Source organism: Pterocles gutturalis, unplaced genomic scaffold (genome assembly GCF_000699245.1).
Source record: "Pterocles gutturalis isolate BGI_N339 unplaced genomic scaffold, ASM69924v1 Scaffold28452, whole genome shotgun sequence".
NCBI lineage: Eukaryota > Metazoa > Chordata > Aves > Pterocliformes > Pteroclidae > Pterocles > Pterocles gutturalis.
In genome coordinates, this window is record NW_010116291.1 from 4,015 (window position 1) to 17,760 (window position 13,746).

At 39.7% G+C, this 13,746-nt stretch overlaps 1 protein-coding gene across 1 annotated transcript; it reads left to right on the forward strand.

The window, feature by feature from the left end:
* Window positions 1-419: 419 nt before the first annotated feature.
* On the forward strand, window positions 420-12,908 carry LOC104460361 (dihydropyrimidinase-like; the record flags this gene model as incomplete). Its single annotated transcript, XM_010075468.1, has 4 exons — window positions 420-576; window positions 1,196-1,337; window positions 3,359-3,501; window positions 12,701-12,908. Coding segments are annotated over 4 exons (650 nt in total), but the record flags the coding sequence as incomplete, so codon positions are not given.
* Window positions 12,909-13,746: the final 838 nt, after the last annotated feature.

Sequence of the window (13,746 nt, forward strand, 5' to 3'; positions counted from 1 at the left end):
TAACTTACTTTGGTACATAATCAATAATTTCAGAGCACCAAACAGGTGCTACCAAGAAATATATGGATCTTGAACATAATTAATGCAACTGAGGACTCTGTTCCTTTTGAAATCTCAATCACATGCCTGGTAAACAATGTGTAAAACACATTATAATATATCTGTCAACAATTTAATTAAAAAACTTGCCCAAGCAATGTTCTTATGAGGAAATATATTGGGACATCACCAGCAGAATATTCAGAACAGAGATGCTGTGTTATAGCTTAGTTTATTATCTTCTTCCATATGTTGGTGTTTAATTTGAAACACTCATTCAAATTTAAATCCATTGTCACCAAAAAGATCCAGAACAGAGAAAAATGAGATATGCATTTTTATGTTGTTTGATGATGATGCTATTGCTTTACATTTTGCAGGAAAGGTGGTTTATGGGGAGCCTATTGCTGCTAGTCTTGGCACCGATGGTACCAACTACTGGAATAAGGACTGGGCTCATGCTGCAGCACATGTCATGGCACCTCCACTGAGGCCAGATCCATCTACTCCCGGTTTCCTCATGAACTTATTGGCCAAGTAAGCAGATGAACAAACAGTGACAGCTGATGCCCAAATATACAATGTTATCTTGGGTATATAATAACAGGTTGATGCCCTGGAGATTTTCTGAGTACGGAATGTTACATCATCAGGAAGGAGAAACAGAAGGTGAAACCATAGATGAAAAACATTTGTTTGTTACAGAAATTAGAAAGTGTTTAGATTTTATTTCTCTGAACTCTTGTGGCCTTCTGTCCCTGTTTGATTTTAATCAATAATCCTTCCCTTGCTAATACTGCAGCAAAAATTGGAACATGACCAGGGGAACAGTTAGGCTGGAAGTCAGTGGGAAATGTGTAAGAAGTGGTGTCACAGCTAAGGGTTCTGGGATTTGTTGTCAGCTGCCTTTTTCACTTGAAATTTGGAAAGTGGGGTTTTTTGTTGCTTGGTTTCTTCAGAGGGTTTCTGAAGAGGAAACTGCTTCACAGAGGAACTGGCTGTTACTGTGGAGCTGCTCTTGGAGGGTGGGACTGAAAACAGGCTGGCAGGGTATATCAGAAGGGATGGCTGGATCCACCCAGCCTTGCAACAGGTTTTCCTATGTGGCACTGTCTGGTACATGCTCTGATTCATAACGAATTTTGTTTTCCCATAGCGACGACCTGTCTGTGACAGGGACTGACAATTGCACCTTTGACATATGCCAGAAAGCTCTGGGGAAGGATGACTTCACAAAAATCCCTAATGGAGTAAATGGTGTGGAAGACAGGATGTCAGTTGTATGGGAAAAAGGCGTTGTAAGTATATCCAGATGTCTGAACATAAGAGATAATTGATTTCTCCAACAAAATGCAGTCTCTCAGCAGTATCAACTCTCCAGTTTTATCAAATGTATTTATCATAGGATAACTGCTTTGATCAAATACCATAACAGAGTCCTTACTAACTCTCATTTTATGGTCCTGGGAGATAGAAGAAGATTCTTAGTGCTTAAAAAATTGCTTCAAAAATAGCACTAGAGAATAATTTCCATTGTTTCGCAGCAAAGGAGTGCTATCATTTCAACAGTAGTGCACAGTACATTTACTTGCAGCATTATTTTCAACAGATGAAAAACTGAAAGAAAAGAGGTGCCCACGGTTTTGATTTGGACAGTTCTGAATTTTTTCCTCTTTGATCTCTCTCAAACTTAGCTGTTCTAGGAGCTTCTGCACTGACTGTGTGCCTGCCAACTTCTATTTTGTGTTTTCAGAGAGGTGAAATAAGCTGGAGATAAGAAATGCTTCTCTTACTTACGGCTCAGTCCTGTGAAGTGATGAGATGAGCATCTTCCAGGCCCATTGACTTCACATTCTGAGGGCCATCACAAGAATGCTTGGTGCTTCTCAGGACAATGTCCTTCACTCTCTAAACAAATATAAATATGAAAGCTAGTGGCCAGGCTTTTTGCATATGGGGTAGTCTGATGAGAGGGGGGGGTGAGGCAGCCTAGTTAGGGATCCACTGCTCACTTGGTGTTACAGTTGTTCTGACTAATACAATACTGTTAAGTTCCAGAGGCTCTGGTTCAACTTTATAATTAATATGAAGTTCTTCTGCAGTAGTGAAGTCTTGCTTATAATGCACTGCAAAGCGTGTTTATTTGTCACAGTAGAATGATCTACCTCCCACACTTGGTAAGGATGTAATTCAGAATCTCTCCTGTTTATCCATATTTGAGATTCAGCTCTGGTTGGCATGTGTAAAGCAGACTTCTGCCTATATTCACCTGTGGTGTAGCTCTGGTGTGATTATTTGTGTCATAAACTGGAATATAATCTAGTTTGTGGTTAATATGCAAATGAGGCACGAATATGTACATCAGTGCTGCTTTTGAACAGTGTGTCGCGCTGAGCAAGATAATTTTTCAGAAGGTTCTTCAATCAATAGCATCCTCCCTTTTCTTACTTGTAAAATATTACACTGCTGCGAGAGTTTGTCTGGAAAGCTTCCATCCCTTCCCACACACCATTATTTAGAAGAGCACTGTTCACCACTTCTGTTATGCTTTTCTTCTCAGATGACTGCTCACAGGCCATACAAACATGTTTTTTTATGACATTCAGATTCCTAGACTGACCTATGCACAATATCACTGCCAGTTTAGCTGGCTTTCCAAGCAAAAACAGTCATGGAGCCTGGATTAAATTAGTTATGTAGCAGTGGACAGTCCCAAGACAGACGTGTATCCGTTACTGTTTGCCATTTTGCTGATGTGTAACACCAGCAAATCTGCTTTTATACTACTCGATCTCAGATATTTACTGAATAGTACTGTCCTCTGCATTACTGCGGAAGAGATTTGCAAATCACCTTTCCTATATTACACGTTGTGCCCTGCCTCTCCTTTATCATCTTCAAGGCTCTCCTTAATACTGTCTGACGTTTTTCCAAAACTGAGGTACTTGAGAGAGGTTGTGTCTCCTGAGGAAACTGCTGAGCAGGACTACAGATTCAAAGGCAGCTAAAAAAACTTATTTCAGTTGACTTGGGACTGGATCCACAGAGCATTTGGCTTTAATTTGTCTTTTTTCCTTTTGCTGTCAGATAAAGTAAGATGAAGTTACTGTATTCAGTGAATGTACTTTGCAGTATGTGCATCTAAGACAAACAATTATTTTTTTTTCTTTTAAACTCTTCAGTATGACATTTAAAAAAAAATATTGATGTGATGTTGGCAGAGAGCTGTCACTCCTCCTAGCCTTTTCAACAACAGGAACATGTTTTTCATTCCTCATTTAAGAAAGTAATGAGATTGCTTTTGTGTACTCTTCTGCAGTACAGTGGAAAGATGGATGAAAACAGATTTGTAGCTGTTACCAGCACAAATGCAGCAAAAATCTTTAACCTTTACCCAAAAAAGGGGAGAATTGCTGTGGGTTCTGATGCTGACATCGTAATTTGGGATCCCAAAGCTACAAGGTATGTATCGGTAGTTATTTCCTCCCGTCCAGCCTCTCTACAGGAAAAATCTCAAAGACTCTGTACAGCAGTAAGTCTTTGGGGTGAGGTTATGGTGTTTTTCCACTGCACTTCACGTGAATTATTTACAGGTTATTTTTCTCCTACAATAGTTTATGTAAGCAGAGAACTTTGATCTCTAGATGGACTTAAAAAAAATTCTCTTGGATTGCTGACCAAGTGCAAGAATAACAAGGTCTGTACATTATGCTACTAGGGCTTGGTATCCTCAGAGTAAAAATAACTACTTTGGGATCTTAGAGTAACTCTGTGCTAGTATACGTTCAGCTTCTTCCCATTGCAAAGAGCTGGGAGAGGGGCTTGTGTTCCTGCAGGATGGCCCATTGCAAGCTCGTGTTTTGAACTAACAGCGACTTCAAACATATCCCGAGGTGGTCACCATGGGCAGTGAAAGTGTGGGATCTTACCCTCCTAATGCCTTCTCGCTAGCTGGCAAAACAAACACACTGGAAGAACCAGGAGTGAGCTTAGTTGTCACACCAACAGCAGATGCACAAAAGGTGTGCTGATGCCTCGCCCTGCATGACTGGGTGTCATTTTTTGCTACAAAGGGCATGCCGTGTCTTTTTGGGAGCCGCAACTTAGCATGCTGTGCCCTGAAGGCACACGTCGACTCTCCTTCTTGATATCTCTTGCATCACTGTCATGCAGATAGTCAGTAAATCCACAGAAAATAGCAATTGCTGACGTTAGATGAACTTTGTGGAGTGTTGGGCATGATGACAGCATGGCCAGCTTTCATCAAGGTACCACAGTGTTTGTTGTTCCTAAAGCCTGAGCTGCTGTAACTCATAGATGCCATTAGATTTTCAGCCTTTGCTTTTGAACACAGAGTTGAAGACTCCCCTCATGGCAGAGGAAAGTTGTGAAACATAATGGCAGATCTGATTTTGGAAGCTAAATGGAGGGGAAAAAAACCCCTAATACAAGATTTACCTTACACAAACAAAATTTTCTTGACCAATCTTCTGATTTTTGAATTTTTGGTAATGCGACTCTCAGCCATTTCAGTATATCCGTGAGTACCAAAAAAGCGCGTGAGAGTGAGAGGAAAAGCGTTCTGTGTTTAAGCTGCAAAGCAATGGAGGTTGCTATTCAGAGGTCCCACAAAAAAACTGGCAGCACTAGCAAAAGAAGTTTCAGGAGTGTCAACCCTAATAAACACAGAGGCCTGCCCAGCGCTGGGTCAGAGAGATTTTCCTGTGCATTATGCCTTCTGGCATGTTGAGCAAGCATATTCTGAGATAGTAGCAATGAGCTATTTCAGAACGGTGGAGCTATGAACCCTGATAAAAAAAAAAAAAACACTGAAGGATTCTTTTCTGAGCTCTCCTCTGCTCTGCTTGAGGACAAACAATTCTAGAAGGAGAGCAGAGTTCTGACATTGTTCTCAAGGTGCTTTGTCAGCTCCTGAAACTGTTTATCCTTTTGCCTCTCAAACACTCCTTCTGCCCCCCTTCGCTCTCTCCCCAGTGCTCTCATTGTCTTTTGCCCACTGCAGCTCTGAAGGTGTATTTTTTTCTTCAAATATTTTTTCAAATGTTAAACTATTTTCTTACTGAGCAAGCTCATTTTACATTCAGCCAATACTTTTTTTTTTTTTTTTTTTTTTCCGATCTGGTACTGTTCCCATTGTTTATCCCTTTGGCTTTGCTGGGAACAAGCCTCTCTGCAGGTACGATTGTGTGAACTGTATGAGTAAGTACGAATAAATCTCACCAGTGCCTGTCTGTTCATTTCACTACAAATCCTGAAGAGGGCACAAACAGCCCAGCAGAAAAAAGGGATTTAGCTAATGGACTTCAACCATTTAAGATATTACACAAGGTGCAGCCTCATGTGCTTTTGTCTGGGGAGCGATTTTCAATTTCACAATAGGCTTGTTCCTCTTTCTTGCAAAGTCCTTCCTCTTTTGAGCATGACTTTTGTCTTGTTTAGAAATCTAAATCTTGTAAGAGAGGAAGATGCAATTTTCCAGTTCTGGTTTAGTGCTGTGTTGCTGTAGGCTTAAAATAATGGCTGATATTAGCCTAAAGAGTTAGACAATTGCTGAATTATTGCTGTGAGGGACTGGGATTATCCCAGTCTGTCAGAGGAAGTCTACAGGGAGGATTCTGAAGTCATTCTGAAAGGTAGTGAAGCTCTTCACAATACAGAAATTTAAATCCACCCAAAATAGGCTGCATTTCCTTTCCCACATCATTGCTCAATAGCAACATGTTGGGTGTTATCTGGGCATTTACGTTTTTCGCTTTCTAGGTTGCAAAAGCCTAGTCAATTCAACCTGGCAGCTCTGCAAGCTGGGAGCAATTCCAGTTCAAGGTTCCACTTCCAGCACATGGCCACTTCAGCTGAGGCTTTTCTTCTACAGGTCAGCTTCATTGACCGGCCTATTTCTGTAGCATTTTCTGGTAATTTCTGCAGAAAATACTATATAAACAGTCATCAGCTTTGCTACCGTATTTCAAAGCTTCTAAATATGGGTTCTAGCAGGTCTGCATGAAAGAAAGCAGTATTGGGAAGAAACACATTTAATGTATATATTTGTTAGAAACCGCATTAGCAAAGATGGGTTGTGAGTTCTGCCGCGTTAGGTCTGTTTCTTAGCTTCCTTATACTCATTGCATCTTAAAGAACACACAAATACCACGGGACTTGTTGGTTTATTGCAGCCATGTGCTACCAAGCATCATGTTTCAGACCTCAACACCCTCAGCATCCCAAATACAGCCTGTGCCCACAGGAGTGTTTGGTGAGAACTTCTTGGAAAAATGCATGTAGGCAGCAAATGTGTACTCACTGTACTGTCTTATTTTAATCCGTGCTTTGATCAAGAATGTTTGCTGACTTCTTTCAGCTGCACACAAATAATATAACAGCCTCAAGTCTGTGAAACAAAAGCAACTGTAAAGACTGTTCCAGAAGGATAGGGCAGAGTAAGTGAGGAAAAGGGAATGTCACCTGTCAGTAAGTCAGTGTCCTCTGTAGCTGATGCCTTTAGCTATTTGAAAGCAAGCAAGAACACAAAGTCTCTAGGACTTGTTTCAGAAATGCTCAGCAAGGGATCTAAATACTGCAGTACCCAAGTCAGACCATGGAAAGGGCTGAGCATCCCTTGTAAAGTAGGCGCAGAAGGTGCTAAAGATATCATAAGAGGCATTCAGCTCCTGGCAGATACTCGGGCTCAGTAAACCTGCTGTAGCCTGTCGGAGCCTTGCAAATAAGCCCTGGATTGGGCCCCAAAGGCAAGATCAAACACCCGTAGGGATAAAAACCCCCTCTAGAATGGAGTTTAACTTTCTAAATCCAGCCACTTTGTTATAACAGCGTGCAGTCTGGGAAGGCTCACCCACCAGGTGTTTTTCACTCACCAAATATAGCCTAAAAGTTATCTGCTTCTGAATGCAGAGGGAGAGCTGGCTGGGCAGGTACAGTCACCCCATCTTCCTTGGGCTCTGCTGGAGTGGCCCAGAGTGTGCCCCACGCGTGCCCATGGACCTGGGCTCTGGGCAGGGCTGGCTGCAGCCCCCAGCCCACAGCTGCCGGAGCGGGGTCCCTGATCAGCTGGGAAGGGGGGAGTCCTGAGGTGAGGATGAGAGAGAGGGAAAGGATGTTACTCTGTGATCTACCTGCTATGCCACGACTAGGGAAGATTTTCCAATGTTTTTTATGCATTTTAGGGGAAACGGTCACTGGATGCAAACCAGCAAGAAGTCAGAGTGCCCCAGTCTGCTGGCGTATGTTCCTTCAATGCCTCTGTTTGTGTGTAGATATGTTCGTGGATAAATCTTTCGCATTTGTTAGATCCAAAATCTGCAGCCTGTGTCTGTCTCATTTGTAGTCAAGTCTTCAGTGTCAGAGGCTTAAGTGGGGACAAGTTACAACATTTAAGCACTCTTTGCCAAGCAACTGCCTGTAATTTTTTTGTAACATGAAAGAGGAAGAAACCAAGATCTTAGCAGGTGATTAGAATAAATAATGCCGCAACTGTCTTACTGTTTTGATGAATGAGCATAATTTTGAATACCGAATGTCTGGATAAGTGCATCCAGACACAATGAGGCAAAATGAAATAATGTGACATACAAATAAGTATGCATAGGATAAGTATGTTGTCGCATTTTCAATAGCCCTGTGTTCTTCTGCACAAATGCAAGTTCGTGCATGCATGAATGTGCACTAATTCACGAGAATCAGAGTTCCTGTCAGTTCCTGACAGAGGCCTCTTATATCCAATTAAGGGGACATGGAGAAAGAAACAATAGGTATGAATTAAAATACAGGATATTCCATAACTATTGTTTGCTTTGAGGGTGATCAAACACTGGCATGGGTTGCCCAAAGAGGTTGTGGAGTCTCCATCTTTGGAGGCACTTCAAACCTGACTGTGCACAGCCCTGAGAAACCCCCCTTTGTCCAACCCCGGCCAGAGCAGAGGGCTTGGAATAGATGATCTCCAGAGATGCTTTCCAACCTCAGTGACTCTGTGGTTCTGTGAACTGTAACAAAATAAGCCTCTCTGAGAGGGCACGATGTACGTTTCCCTAGTAACTTGCTGTCTCGCAGAATGTCAGCTGCTCTCTTTAGAGAACTGAATCTTAGAAATGTTACCAACAACAACAACAAATCTTTCCTATTTTCTCCTTATATAACCTTCCCTTTTTCTCCCAGGTAGTCACATCCAGATCTTCTTTAGTGACATTGAATAGACTAATTTCTATTTTCCTCTCTTTTTATGCTTTTTTGCAAGCTTAATTTCTCATTGTTGTTTCCCTCCTGCCCATTATACAGTTTGACAATTTTCACTTCCATCCTGTATCCGTGATTGATAAGACCAGGCTGATGGTATTGTTGACAAATGAGTTACTTACCATAATCAGAAGAATAATTTTGTTGTCATTCTCTACCCATCTTCAAATGATGAATTTTAGGAGGTATGATTGCATGAAATAAAGATCCCATCCCTCAGATAAGTCACTGTGACTTGGAGCTCCCAAACATTCCTACCTTTTCTTGCATCTGTTATTTTATCCACAAATCTCCTTCCTTCATATGGCTTCTCAAAGGCAATGCTTATGTAAAGATTTTTTTAAGAGGCTAGGAATACAACTGTATGAGTAGTTGCCTGCATATATTTGTATATAGCTATTGCAATTCCTTTATATAAAATAGGCCATGGGGATTTTAATCCACATTATAGGCTTATAGCTAGCATTTTTGCACTTATTTTTTAAGACTTCCTTCTTTTTCCTCTCTTTTTTCCCCTTCTTTGCTTTTCTTTTTAATAAAACTGACTCTTTAACATTAACAAAGATCAACTTAATTATCATTATAAGTGAGTGGTGGCTCAGGACAGCACAGAAAGGTGAACTATCTATTTATTTTCTTCTAGATTTTAGAAAAGCAGATTAACAATGTGGAGATTTCAAAGGCATCTGAAAGTGATTTGAAGAGGCACCTTGCAGAGGCTGATACTGTCCTCAGCAAACTGGCATTTCTCAGCCCCCATCTTTGAAAAGCTTAGAGATGCTGCACTGTGAGCACGGAGAGGAGTTGCTTACAGCTCAAATGCTCACTTAAGTTGGTTTTCTATGGCACCTCCAATGAAGTAGTTGTTTTCTCTTCAGCAACGGACTCGAGTCATTTTTGCTGCCTTTATTACTATGTTTTAAACTAATTAATTAAGTAATTATAAAATAGGTGTCCTCCTTTTACTGAGATGTTGAGCAGCTATACTTACCTAAGGGCTGACTATAGAATTCCTTCCTATTCCTGTACCTGAAATTTTTTAGGAAGACTGTGTGAGGTGTACATCCAGTTTCCACTGAAAGTAACTAAATTCTTTACCTTGAAAATTCAAATCGTCTAGTTAAACAGGTCCACCTTCACTGGGCTTATGTAGCTTCATGTCCTATGCATTATGAGGAGTAGATCACTCTAATGTCTGATGGTTTTCCTTTATCGAGTAACTCACTGTTTAGTATTTCAGGCTCTGTCTGACCCATGGACATGTTTACGATGCTCTTGGGTTGTGTTTCACTTGAAATGAAAGCTGGTATCTCTAACCCCTTAACAAAGCCTAAGGGCATAACTTTTGAGCTGACCACCCTACAGCTTGCTGCGTTAGTCTAATCTGATGCTCTTTTCTAAATTCCAAACTTCAGTTTGTAGTTTATGTAGATATAATATGTTAGAAGTGGCTGTAAAGCCCTTTCTCACATGGAGCATAAATAAGTACAGCTTAGTAGTCACTGCATCATCACACAGTCAGAGAAAATCTGGTAATTGCTCTGAGACTAAAATAATTGCTATTTGACTGTAAATTAGTTGGTCAATGTCAATTTTTATATTGATAGTGTTAAACCTCTTTGTAAGACAGCAGCTAAAGTGAATTGCATGGAAACACCGAGGTAAGCAGGAACAAAACAGGGCCTGATGTCTTTGCAGCATCCTTGTTGTAGAGGAGAATGTTCTTTTGAATGTTGAAGTAATCATTCTGATCTCAGTCACCATTGAGAAAGGCTTGCTTGAAACAAGAGCCACTGTAATTTATAACCAGAATTAGAGAATTTTACAAATTTTATTATAAAAAATCCAATGCAGGGTTTTGAAGCCTGGAGTCAGAATCTGCTCTTTCATGTTGAGTAATCCCTTATGTCAGGCATCACTTCGGATGCTGGAGACAGCGGTTACATTCTACTCCACTACAATGGCACTCTTGGTTTCTTGGACTATAAGTGGGTTACAGCCATTCTTACCATTACCCGAGTGGTCAATAGCATTCAGACATTTGGAGCAAACATTGGAATTTCGCTAAGATTCCCAGCAATCTGCCTGCTGCTGAAATGGCTGATAGAGCAGTAAACAGTCTATTGCATCAGGTGGCTGAGTTGTGAGCTTCAGACCCAAGCATACCGCCTGGTTCTGTTTTAATTGGTTGCTCACTTGCCACCTGAAACTTTCACTGCCATTGATAGTGTCAAAGGGTTAAATCACAGACAAATTTTGGTGATCTCCATCAGGGAGAATGCCCTTCACCTTCAGAAAGGGCAGCATCATCTAAGATGTGTTTCAACAGAAGAGTTACTTTATGACTTCTGTACAAGTTTGTTGTTGAGACAAGCTCTGGGAAGTGTGTTTTGTCATATTGTAAGGTTTATCTGTCTGTACAAATGGATATTTCTTGTAAATGTGCTAACTTTGATTTGTTTTGTATCTTGTTATGAAGGACATACTTACCTCTGAGGAGTGTTTACCTATAGTGATCCTGCCCTAGCGCATTTAAACAGTTCAAATGTTGAGTTGAAGGATCTTGCTTATTTTTCTATTTGTCCAAATTACCTTTTCCATTTTTCTTTTCATGTCCCAGAGCTATTGTGCAAATATATATGATGTATACCCAGAGAATGATAAAGATAATTATATTACAGTTGTTCTTACTTACTGTTCCAGCAATTGGACCCATAAGGGTAATGCAGTAAACTAGAGGAATATGTTCACAAACTCTTTGTTGTAACACCCATGGATAAAGTTGCTCGACAGTATTCATAGGACTGGTGAATACAAGAGAGGTCTGACTTCCATTGTTTGCCCTTTCCACTGTGAATCTACAAAATGATGCTGATACTGGTGAGCAGGCATGTACAAGTTTTCTGTCCAAGGTGTGCTGAATAAGGAAAAGTTTTTATCCCTGTGGACAGATTGTCCATAGATAGTATTTCTGTATATACAGCCTTTGAAGAGTCAGTTGCCACCAAGATTTGAATGTAGCCATTAGTAGAACCCTTAGTTCAACAGAACGGTATCTTTTCACAAATTCATTTTTCTTCTGTATGAGTAATAATTTGAAATATTTGATATGTGATTGCTTTTAAAAATGTCTATACTTTAAGAAAGATGCAGATTTTGTTGTGGTTTTCTCATTTTGATAAGGATGCTAGCTAAAGTTTTAGAAAATTCTTCTCCAAAGAGATCAATATTTTAATCTATTAATATTTTATATTAATTTTGACTTTGATAATTCTTTTGCAGAAGATGTAGTCTCTGGAATAATGTTAATGCTGTATATGCATTACAGGTTGTTGTTTGTGTGAGCACCCATTCGTGAAAATTCTGACTGCCAGCCAAAAGCAGGAAACTTCCTTCCTTTCAGAAATTACAGATGACATTTAAAATATAAACTCTCCAAATTATAAATAAACAAAGTACCTGTAGATTGAAAACAGGAAGTTAATAAAATAATTAACTAAAATTCAAAATCTTGTGACTCATTTTAGATACAGTAGATAGTAAGTAGCTCAGTAGTGAAAATAGATAATGAAGGAAGCATCCACAGCCTGCACTTCCAGATGCTCATGTCAGCTCTAGCATTGGCTCTACCTTTAATGTAGCTGGTTAGGGTTTGAAGAAATTGGCTAGAAAAATGGTGATCATAAAGAATGAAATCTATCCATAAACTGAGCAATAATCCTATTGCTCAGATGGATACTGTTGAGGTCTAAAATTATAATTTGCTTAATGCCCTTAGAGGAAAGGTATGTACAAGTGTGAGATGTTTCCATTATCATTTAGCAGCATTGAGATATTTGGGCTGTCAGTCACTGGATTAATCCAATTCACATTGAGAGTTACCAAAATTTGTTACAGTCTACTGACTTTCCAGTGAAATAGCCTTTGTGTTATTCTCAATCTTTGAAACATTGCAGCCATACCTTTCAAACTTGAAATTGCAAGTCATTCTAGCTAAAAGGTCAGAGCTTTTTCTGACCTTATCATGCATAGATATTTGCTTGACAAGCCAGAATGAAATCATGTTATCCAAATAAAATATTACAACCTGATTTTTTTTTTTCCACTAATCTCTTTCCAGTGGAAAATTTTGCATTTCAAGGCTGCGAAGTTCTGTCCTTTTGACTTCCCCCTTCGTTCTTTTGAAATACAATTACTGTCCAATGAAATGTTAATGCTCTATCCTATTTTTACAGCTGTTCCATGATGTACTGTACAATGTCATAGTTTAATACTGCTGCTAAATTTTCTTCCTTTATAAATTTCTCAAAATTTTATAATGAAGTAAAATACAAGGATCGTAGTAACTGTTGTTTTGTTGTTTTGATGTTGTTTTGTTTTGTAAACACAGGACAATATCTGCAAAGACACATCACCAGGCCAACAACTTCAATATATTTGAAGGAATGGTCTGCCATGGAGTCCCAGTTGCAACAGTTTCAAGAGGCAAAGTGGTTTATGAAGGTGGAGCTTTCAATGTTGCAGCAGGAGAAGGCAAATATGTCTCCCGTCCCCCATTCCCTCCATATGTCTACAAACGAGTCAGGCAGCGGGAGCAGGTTAATTAAACTAATAAATCTCTGTAATGCTTTGTACAATATGAGGATAACTAGCTCTTGGGAAGAGAGGTATTTGGGGATTCAATGGTAATTTCTGTTACTAATCAAAATCTGCCAAGGTGGGAGGAAATGAAACTAAGGACTCAATTTTTGTTGTTCTTTATCTTACAGAAAAATGTCATTGACTAGTTCCTGCTCTTAGGGTAGTCTGTACAGCTCATAGACTAAGCCTGGGTACTTTTCAAAATAAACACATCCCACTTGCAACAAAAGTGGACAGAATTTTGCTCGTGGGTAATCTGAATAACTGCTAGATTTCATCACTGATTTCATTGAAATTAGGGAGGCTTAATATTGTACGCAGGAAGAAATCGTATACTGAGAAGGAGATCAATGATTTCCTAACTCTTTCATGGATCAGATGTTTGGAGCTAAACCCTGTAGAATATTGAACACTTGGCTCTGCTTCAGCAAGAATATATTGAAACCTGAACATGTGCAAAGTGCACTGCTGGACCAAGCAAGATAGATAGCTCTGTTCAAGCTCTTGCTCTATATTTCTTTAAAGAGAAATAGTGCAAAGTACAGGAAGATTTAATTTTCAGTGCCTATTTACCATGCAAGCATTTATGAAGAATGCTTTTGAGTCCTTAGTGTTACTTATTGTGGGTAGGATTTTCAAAAGCACCCAGACTAAGTATATGTGTAAATCACAACCCGAATCGGTGGGATTCGCTGCAGGATCTAAAAGTTGAATCAGGCTAGCATCCATGTGAGATACGGCCCATTCAAATGTTTCCAAGATAATTCTGTATATTTCTTCCTGCTGTTGTCTTGA